Here is a 9,391-nt window from a genome sequence, read left to right on the forward strand (position 1 = left end):
AGATAGATAGATAGATAGGCGCTGAGCAGTGAGATGATGATGACTTCATTGACAAGGAAGAATCCACGTCCGTTGAGTGAGTCTATAGAAACACTCGGTGTAGTCTCGGCACAATGATAGATGACGAGACAGATACATAGATGAGTGTATGTTGTGTATGAAAGTGATAAAAAAGCTAGTACCTTATCTCGCTCTTTCATACATGCGAGTACCATCCAGTTATCTAGCTACTTTTTCAGCGCATATGGAGAGTGAAAGATTTGTCTACCCCGATGTCTACTCCAGAAATCTCACCTGACTAACAGGTCTCGAGTGTTTTGTTTCTGCTTCACCTCCTGCAGCAACCCGAGTATCCCACCTGTCACGGATAAATAAAAAGAGGGGAGGATCAATCGACTTCCAGCCTTTATAGCTTACACACGTATAGAAGACCACTTTCACCCCATGATCAAGACACGTCGATACAAAGCCGAAAGTGCAGAATAGATGAATTCTCCTCACCTTCTGATAGGAATTCAGAGAAGTTTTTAAGGGACGATGAGAGGGAGATATGGAACGATGCTGCTAATTCGTGAAGCTCACGAGTGTGTAACTATGTCAAGAAAGACAATCTCACTCATAGAGAATCGTACAGAGCAGTGGGTGGGCATATATACGTCGGATTCACGAGGTACCCCTGTTCTACGCTTCAACGAGGAACCTTCACTAAGCGAAGATGTGAAGGATGGTATGCATTCTAGTCATGTTGAAGGCTATGATGTATACGCGGATATCTTCTTCTTCGAGAAAGAGATAGCAAGCCACCATCTCCCCTGTATCTCTGACTTCTATATGGGGCTGTAGAAGACTTGGTCTACGTAGTGTCACTTGATGGACCCGCGATAGAATGTGAGTGATGTTCTCCTTTCTTAAGGAGGAATTCACTTTCCACACACGAAAAAAGCGTCATGGCATGGTACCCAAAGCATGATGAAAGGGAGGAGGTGAAGTTGTAACTAGACGGGAAAAAGAAAGGGAGAGTGGAGATACGTTCGTTTCTTGACCGACGAGTGAGAGAATGAAAAAGAAACGTTCTTACAAGCTAATGATACCATCGTCTTGACAGCAAGCGAGTAATGTAGCAGAAGTAGAAGATTCTTCTGGGATCCAACAGCAGTCATTCACTGCACTGTCTGTACACTTGAAGGTACGCAGAGGAGCTAGGATTCTTGCCTCTGATGAGATACTTCCTCCTACAAAGAACAAAACAACACTCAAGGTTAAGAGGTCTTGAGAGAAGAGGTCGTCCGCAACAAATGGAGGGTACCCCTGATCTATGGATACACAAGCCAGCAGGCTTCCAAGCATCGATTGTATAGCAGTCCAACCTCAAAGCAGTACAAGAGATGAGATCTATCTGTCTATCCCCCTTTAATCTATGTATCTATCTATCTTTAGTCTACCTATCTACCGTTACTATATCTATCTTTCTTTCGTCCTACCTAGCTATAAACCTAGTTTAGCCCATCGACTTTCCTTATCATAGACAATAACGTCAAGATCATCATCGCCGGTTCCTCCCTGCCGTCTCTCATCATCTCCATCTGTATCTACATACGCTACCTTGACGGGATTCAATGACTGGTATATGAACTTAGCTATCGTGGAGTGTATACTATCTATTCTAGTGGAGTAGCTACCCAGTTTCCATGTAGCTTCGGTTTCTCACTTGCTATTGCCTTTGGCGTTACGGCGCCATGAACACCACGTAGAATGGATACTTCATAAGACTGTATATACACCTGGTTTGAGAGGCTGTAATACTAAACAGCATATCCCTTCTCTACTTGAGATGTGTCTTGGATCAAGTACTGATACACGTCGCCTTCTTCTCAACGGAAGCGTAAGAAGAACAACAAAGAAGAGAAAAGAGATCGAAGAGAAGAAGTCAGGATAGACCTCTTTTTGGATGAAAAGGAGTCTGACGATGATACACTCCTGATGCTACAGAAGAAAGCACGTCGACGGGTGGAAGAGTCATAAGAGGAACAGAAGCTGCTTGTGTTTTCTTCAACTGAAAAAGACATAATGAATGTGTTGCCGAGTGTATATCTAAGAAGAGAACGTTAGAAGAGAGCTGTCTCCTTTTCTCTCTCTTGGGTTTCATTTTCGCTTTTCGAGAGAAAGAAGAGAAAGAAAGGACGACCTCCTTACCATTGGGAGCGTCGGCAGGTGTACGTACACCGGGGGCAGCATTGATATCATGTAAGCACACAGATCCTGCGTTTGAGGCTGAAGCCAGAAGACCTTCTTGTGAGGGATTCCACGCTAACCCAAACCTACATGCCAAAAAAGTACAGAGAAGAAAAGCAGATGAAGGGATGATATATGTAGGTAGGAGTTAGATGATTTCTGAAGAAGACAACGAAGAAAAAGAAAAAGGACAAGGAGGGAGAAAAACAGATGTGAGTTCACTCTTCTCTTCTGAAAAGGTGTTTAGTGCTTGTCTTTCTTATCGTATTGAGAAATCTAACGGAAGAACAAGAAGTTACCTTCAACCAAAATGATCGTTACCGCCACTGCCTAAGGAGGAACCCAAGAAAGGTCATTCTTGAGAAAACCCCGATGGAAATGGAGAGGGGAGCTCATCTCTGCACAGAAGAGCTTGCAGCCCGTCTCTACTTTCTCGGCTTCTCGCTTACAAAGAGAAAATACGGGAACCAAAACTCCAAGAGAGATTTGAAGGAAAGGACGAACGACCGACTTGAGCCGGCGCCGTAGAGAGACAAGCATCATGCATTCGACACCTAAATCCCTTCGTGTTGGGAGAATCAGCGATCCACCGGTAGACGAGCATACATGAAGGATATAGAGATAGAGCTATCTATCAATGTATGTATGGTGTTGTAGTAGGCTTGTAAATACACGCGTGGAGCTAGTGTAGAAGGTTAGGCTTATGCTATTGTCATAGCGTGCTAGAATCGCAAAAGATTCCTTCGTTTCATTCAATCACGCATTCATTCATAGGTGTGACGTCTGTTCATCTATCTTCCTATGTAGATCTATCTACATGTGTTTATCTCTCTGTCTAGCTAGCTATCTCTATCTGTCCCTCTATCTGAATCTTGCTTTTGATCGATCTACAGTTTAGGAATATTCGGCTCCAGGCGGCTCCCTCTCAAGAATCGACCGTGAAGAAGGGCAACTGGTGTGTATACAGAGGCCACTTGGAATCTCATCCCCCTCCTTACATCCTTTACACAAGCATCTGTCTACCTTCATTAGACGGGTGACCTGCAAACGACGCTTGCCATACTGCTACTCTTTTTCAAAAAGAAGAAAGAAGTAGAAGGGACGGAAGCGCAGAAAACAGATTTCAATGGATGGGTTTACCCCTCTTCTTTGTGACCCGAGAGCTTGAGAAGAGATCCAGTAGCAGTTGCAGAAGGAAGAGAGATATTGTAAAGGTGGGCTGCATGCATCCACGCCAATTGAAAGTATAGAAAACGAAACGGTATCGAGGTAAAGTTAGCTTAAAGAAAGAGGATAAGGCCTCCTCTAGAGAAAAGTCTTTCCTTGTCCTCTAGCTCGGAATCTTAGACATAAGACTAGTTAGTGAGGGAGGCTCTATGTGATCAAGAGAAAGCATACACCATGTAAGCAGATAGATACTTTGTCGTATGGTGTCGATCGTGCTGATTAGTGAGAGGAAAGTCAGTTCTGAATCTCCTTTCCCGGCTAGACGCGAAAACTTATCCCTCTCAATCAGAATGTAAGCCTCTCTCCCTCTGTTCGGTTGCCTTATAGAACATAGACGAATTCCCTTCGACACTTTACTAGGCAATAGAAGATCACGGCGTTATGTCAGAATGCACCTACACAAACCCCTAGGCCTAAACATATAGAGAGAGAGACAGAGGGAGACACAGTCTAAAATTAACGGGATCGCTTCTGCTTTAGACCCTCCAATGCCACGAGATGTACACATACTCACCGTATCATAGATATATGTATATATATAATTATAGACAGATGTATTTGAAAGAGGAATTCTTATGCAGGTGACACGCGCCGGCTTCTACATGCTTCAAGCCTTCAAGCAATCAGTATCCGTCGCTGTCACCACACATCCTTACATGAAGCATGATATGCTACTAGACCTTTTCCAGGAGTATGGGCAGCAGGCAAGTCTCCAGGCAGTCAAGCTGTTCCTTGCCTTGAAGGTATATTCCTTACGTGGGTGGATGAGACTTCTTACAGGTGCGCCGCTGACTTACCAAAACCATCAGGAGCCAGGGTAGCAACCACGTCGGACTTCTGCGGCATAGACCGAGCGCTGGAAGGCAATGCAGGTGTGTTTTCACATACTTTTCATCTTTGTCAAATGAGAGGGGAAAGTCAAGGACTTGCTGCTTGAAAACTGAGTGGAGACGGCCTTGGGATAACACTCAAGGGATACTGTCGGTACAGATGTGTATCCCAAGCGCGTGCAGAGGGAACTGAATCTCGGGTCCATATACGGAAAGGTATGTGTTTATGTAAATGTGTGTACGCATGTAGATTTCTCTATGTAGGCGCATGTATCTATTTACGCAGACGCATGTATTTACCCAGATATATGTCGTTACGTATATGTATTTTTGTATGTACACCTTTTGAATAGATCGATCACACGTTCGGGCAGGATACGATCCCAATGTAAGGGTTTGTATCATTTTGAGTTTCCTTATCTCAGCCAGATATACTCTAGCGAAATATATCGAGCCGCATGTCGATGTGCCGTAACAAACAGTATCGAGGGACTCGTTAGTGGTGCCGTCGTACCGCATTAATTGATCCACCCGGAGAACTGCATGTCTATCTACAGCTTAGACGATGATAAATAGAGCTGTAACTGCTCGCTAGAAGTTCGTGCATTCATCCCTTTCTTGTTTACTGCCGAATATTCTCCATTCACAGCCGTCAGGAATCAGAAGAAACATCATTCTCACTACCGCGCTTTAGTCCCTTCCTTCTCTCTCTTCATTCACGCCTTCCGTCCCTACAGCCGAAATGCCTCATCCCAGCGGTGTATGGAAGGTTTGAATGCGTGCGGTACTTCAATGCTATGCAGGAATCTTGAAGACTTAAATGTTCACCTAGATCCCGCTGCTGCTGGATACAGAAGATCATCCCTCCGGAGAACAATACTTCTAAGCTAGCTCTGGTAGTCGCCATTCCTGACAGTGGGAATCCTCCCTCAGTCAACTTCTCCTGTTCTTCTTTACATGCATGCATGCATGCGTGTAAAGAAGAACGACAGATTTACAGGGCCGTGACCCAGTGAGCTTTTGTTTCATTTGTACCTCTCCTACTGTTCGTGTTGATTTGACTTACCAGTTGACTTCTCCTTCATGAGGAAAGTTTCTGACAATTTTAAACTTGCATGGGGTGCGGCCAAAAGCAAAACCCTCATAGTCTGAAAAAGACGAAGACGAGGAAGAGTAGCAAATGGAGAAACTTCTGATACAAACATGATCTCAAAGGAAATGTCTTCGCAGCTATGAAAAGCATGCTCAGAATTCCTTGGAGAAAAAAAGTTCTTTTAAACGAAACAGGTGGCTTGTTCGGTCTATGTTCAGACCTTCATTTATATATACATATATATCGACAGAGAGGAAAAAGCGTTCATGAACAGAGGAGATCTGTATGCCTCTAGAAGTGTTGTACTGACTCAGTTTGCATGCATCCATGCTGCATGCCCATGTACAGTCAAGAGGCTTGAGATCCTTGCACCTACACCTGAATCTGTACCTCACCGGAATCTCGATCTGCATACACTTTTTTCGCCTCGTCTTCAATCGGAGACGCAGGCAAGGAGACCTGTAAGAAGAACATCAGAATGATGAAGAACGAAGAATGAAGAGTCACTCTCCCCTCTAGGACAGGATCTAGTAGGGAAAAACGAAAGTCGGCTCAGCATTCAATCATTCAGTCTAAGAGGAAAAGACAGACAACACAAGTGCGAAGCGTAGTGGGACGAGACAGACCAGCATGATTGGGCAGAGCCATCCAGCCTGAGAGGTTCCTAATATAAGTGAGTAACTATCGCCTTGTTCTTTTTCCGACGTTTGTAAGAACGAGAAAGGACATTCAAGAGGCTCGGACTTCCTGTCAAGGTGATTCTTCAAAGCATCGAGAAAAAAAAGAAACAGAGAGACAGAGGTAAGAACCTTGTTGTCAAAGTGAGCGTTCAGAACAGCGTTTGGAAAGAAAAAGCGCAGAGAAAACGAGGGGAAGATAAGAGGAACTCTCTGAGAGAAGGGTTGCACTATGCAAGAGACAGGAAAGAAGACGTGAGTGTGTATAACAAAAGAACACGAGACGGAGGTAGGAAAAGCGAAAGAAAGAGAAAACAGCTATAGAAACCTGGACGAGGAATGTTGTCTCTGTCCTGATGTTTTCCAGACAAAAGAGGGAGAAACGGAATAAGAGGAAGGCGGAGAACAAGGCGAAGAAACAAGGACCAAAGGGATACGCATATAGACTGGTTGATGAGTCTGGTTCCCCTCCTCGAGTCTTTCCGAGAATGGAATTCTTCTTCAGACACTCTCAGGGAATGGGAGAACACAAACATAGCAGCCACTAGCTTTCACCTGAAGGCATGAATTCATGTTCAAGATGAGAGGCTGTCCAGTGTAGGAAGAATAGGAGAGTGACGTGAATGATTCTGAATGCAGTCAGCCAGTAACTCAAAGATGCCTATATGCACTTGAACCGACTTATTCACATGATGAAGAACGTGAGCATACATACATGTATATGAAGGACGTCGAAAAGATTGCATATATATATCTATATATGTGCTCCATCGGCGCACTATATAGAAAGCAAGAGAAACATTCTTGTTATAAGACAACCCCTACTTCGACGTTCTTTCTTCAAGTACCATAGACAAAGCCTTTCTAAGCGGCACCGCTACTCTGATACCTTTCCCATGAAGAGACGTGTTCGTCCAACCCTTCTCTAAGAAGACCAAGCAGTCTGTTTCAAGACTCTGAGACAGCTGAATAGAAAGAGGCTATTACACGTACCTCCATAACAATAAGAGAATTTCCTTCGTCACCACTTGTATGAGTTCCTAAGAGAAGCTTCTGCCGAACAGTTGTTTTATCTCCTGCCCTGCACGGTAGACAATGTATCACACAGATGTACACACCCGGGAAAGTCTACACTCCCTTACACGCGGTGGTCTGTCCTACATTCAGCAGGCTTATAGATATGTTTATACATACATTTGAGCAGTAGGAACGACTATTCCCCTCTAGGGACATAGAACTAGATACGGAGGAAGAACATGAAGAAAGATGGATACAATTGCATGCATCTATCACTAGGCTTTTGAGAATATGAGATGAAGACTGGACGTGATGCTCTGCGGGCAGTACGCCCCGTCCTTTATACATGCGCGCGTACTTACGGGAGGGACAGCCTCTCTACCTGTGCGCGCTAGGACTTTGGTTCGCTTGACTGTATATTCATATGTATATATGTATACATATACAAAGCCGTAGATATATGGATATGTGTATGTATGTCCAATGTCGTATGTATGTTTGAATATATACGGCTTTGTAGCGAGTCCACACAAACGGTATGGATTGCGCAGGTGACATAGATCCTCTTTGTAATGTATGGAGAAGATGTACGGTTGTATGATTCCTCACATGCCATCTGCAAGCCCAGGTATCCACTGAACTGTTAGAGAAGGCCATTCGAGTGTAGAATTGAGAACCAGGTCGTAAAGAACCTTTGTATTCACTTTCCAGTTGTTGAATTCTTCCGCGATGACTGCCGCTTCATCTTCTCTATCTTTTTCGTCTCCCTCGTCTTCATCTTTGTCCTCTTCTTCTCTATGTTGATCTTCTGTCTCCTCCTCCTCCACCTTACGCAGTCGCTTTCGTGAAGGAGAGGTTTGCGCCACCTCGGTTACAGGAAAGAGGAAAGTCGTCTTTCTAGGAGACCTGAGAGAGTCGCTCTCTTTCTTTGTGTCGCCTGGCAGAGGTGACCTCTCCTTGGTAGGACTTCCGGCGCCATTCTCATCCTTAGTAGCCCGAAGTCCTTCTATCCTCTTTTCTGGAGAAGAAGCACTTGAAGCAATCGAAGCTTGAGTCTTTCCAAGTTTTTCTCCTCCTTTTACACCCTCTGGAGTCGACTCATTTTTCACCGGGCTTGCGGAATCTGACGAGTTGTGGAGAGGTGCACTGCTGCATGGCTTGTTGGGATTCGGCTCGCTTTTCAGTTCGAGCATCTTGCTGCTGCTAGTCTTTAGATTATCTACACCAGACAAATCCGAAACGGAAGGAGGGTGTTCTGGGGGGGCAGCAGCCGAAGATGCTGCGTTAGGAGCGGTAGGCATAGTAGGCGCGGAAAGGTGAAGCACGGGAAGGAAGGGTGACTAGAGGGGAGGTTAGAGCGGCTCGAATGAAAACACAGAGTATCGGATAGGAGAGAGCAAGGTTGCCGGTGAGACCTAAAGTGGCGCGCAAGCAAGGTAAAAACGAGCACGGGAAAATTCCCCAATAGGCCAAGCTATACAAAATCTGGTCGACGAGGAACGATCAAATCGAACAGGAAGAGCTGAAGCCGTGAATGACGGGAGTGGAGGGTGGCGCACACTGCAACGTCGGCATCTGTCCGAAATGTGATGACCACATTCTCAAGATAAAGACTTCATAGAAAGAGCAGAGCAGTCACCGGAAAAGAAAGAAAAGGCCATGACGGGGAGTGCCACGTCAAGACAATCGAAGTTACCTAGGACTTTGATACTGTCTTCCGAACCTAGCACAGCACGCAGGTTAGGGAGGTAGATCTTGCATGCGCTGTGAAGCGCGCAAGAGTTCAAAGGGTGTCAACGTCAGAATCCGACTCTGACAACAATGTCTTTGACCACACAACTACGCACAGGGCTATGAAGATATGAAACGCAGGTAATGTTCTAAGAAGGCTCGCCTTCAACGCCGCACCCGGGCACGTTGCAACACCGGGCCAGGACGCGGTGTTGAGAGAAGCTGCAGGGTGTCTCTCTGTGCTGAATCGCTAGAGCCTGTAAACGCACGCAGTGACCAACATCGCAGACGCGTGCGCACGCGTGCTTGCTAGGAGCGAGGAGCCACCCAGCACCATGTACTCGCATGACACCCCGTGCCGGCGTGTTTATGTGTATGTGCTCGACCTACATGGGATAATCCCGAATCTGTCACGTGTCTTTCTGCTCGACGTGGTGATTCCCGATCCAGAGGCTGACTGAGACCACAGGTGGAGCCGCTGATCAGCCACACCTCCATATTTGGCCCAAGTGGCCACTGCGACTACAAAGGCTGAACTGCTCCGTGTCAGGATGTTGATCCTTGACAAGCTACGTGTTGTAGGT

General features: G+C 45.6%; 1 protein-coding gene across 1 annotated transcript in view; it reads right to left on the reverse strand.

The window, feature by feature from the left end:
- Window positions 1-8,940, reverse strand: part of CSUI_005956 (p46) — a 13,762-nt gene extending 4,822 nt beyond the window's left edge. The window contains exons 1-9 of the mRNA XM_068066121.1: window positions 7,686-8,940; window positions 7,053-7,140; window positions 5,778-5,841; window positions 5,356-5,437; window positions 4,257-4,315; window positions 3,373-3,451; window positions 2,194-2,318; window positions 1,079-1,232; window positions 295-358 (exon numbers count right to left, since the gene is read on the reverse strand). Of these exons, the coding sequence (XP_067921893.1) occupies window positions 295-358; window positions 1,079-1,232; window positions 2,194-2,318; window positions 3,373-3,451; window positions 4,257-4,315; window positions 5,356-5,437; window positions 5,778-5,841; window positions 7,053-7,140; window positions 7,686-8,377 (1,407 nt within the window). The 5' untranslated portion in view covers window positions 8,378-8,940. The remainder of the gene's footprint in view (window positions 1-294; window positions 359-1,078; window positions 1,233-2,193; window positions 2,319-3,372; window positions 3,452-4,256; window positions 4,316-5,355; window positions 5,438-5,777; window positions 5,842-7,052; window positions 7,141-7,685) is intronic.
- Between the last annotated feature and the right edge of the window lie 451 nt (window positions 8,941-9,391).

The sequence above is a fragment of the Cystoisospora suis genome (assembly GCF_002600585.1).
Source record: "Cystoisospora suis strain Wien I chromosome Unknown contig_2965, whole genome shotgun sequence".
In the NCBI taxonomy this organism is placed as follows: domain Eukaryota; phylum Apicomplexa; class Conoidasida; order Eucoccidiorida; family Sarcocystidae; genus Cystoisospora; species Cystoisospora suis.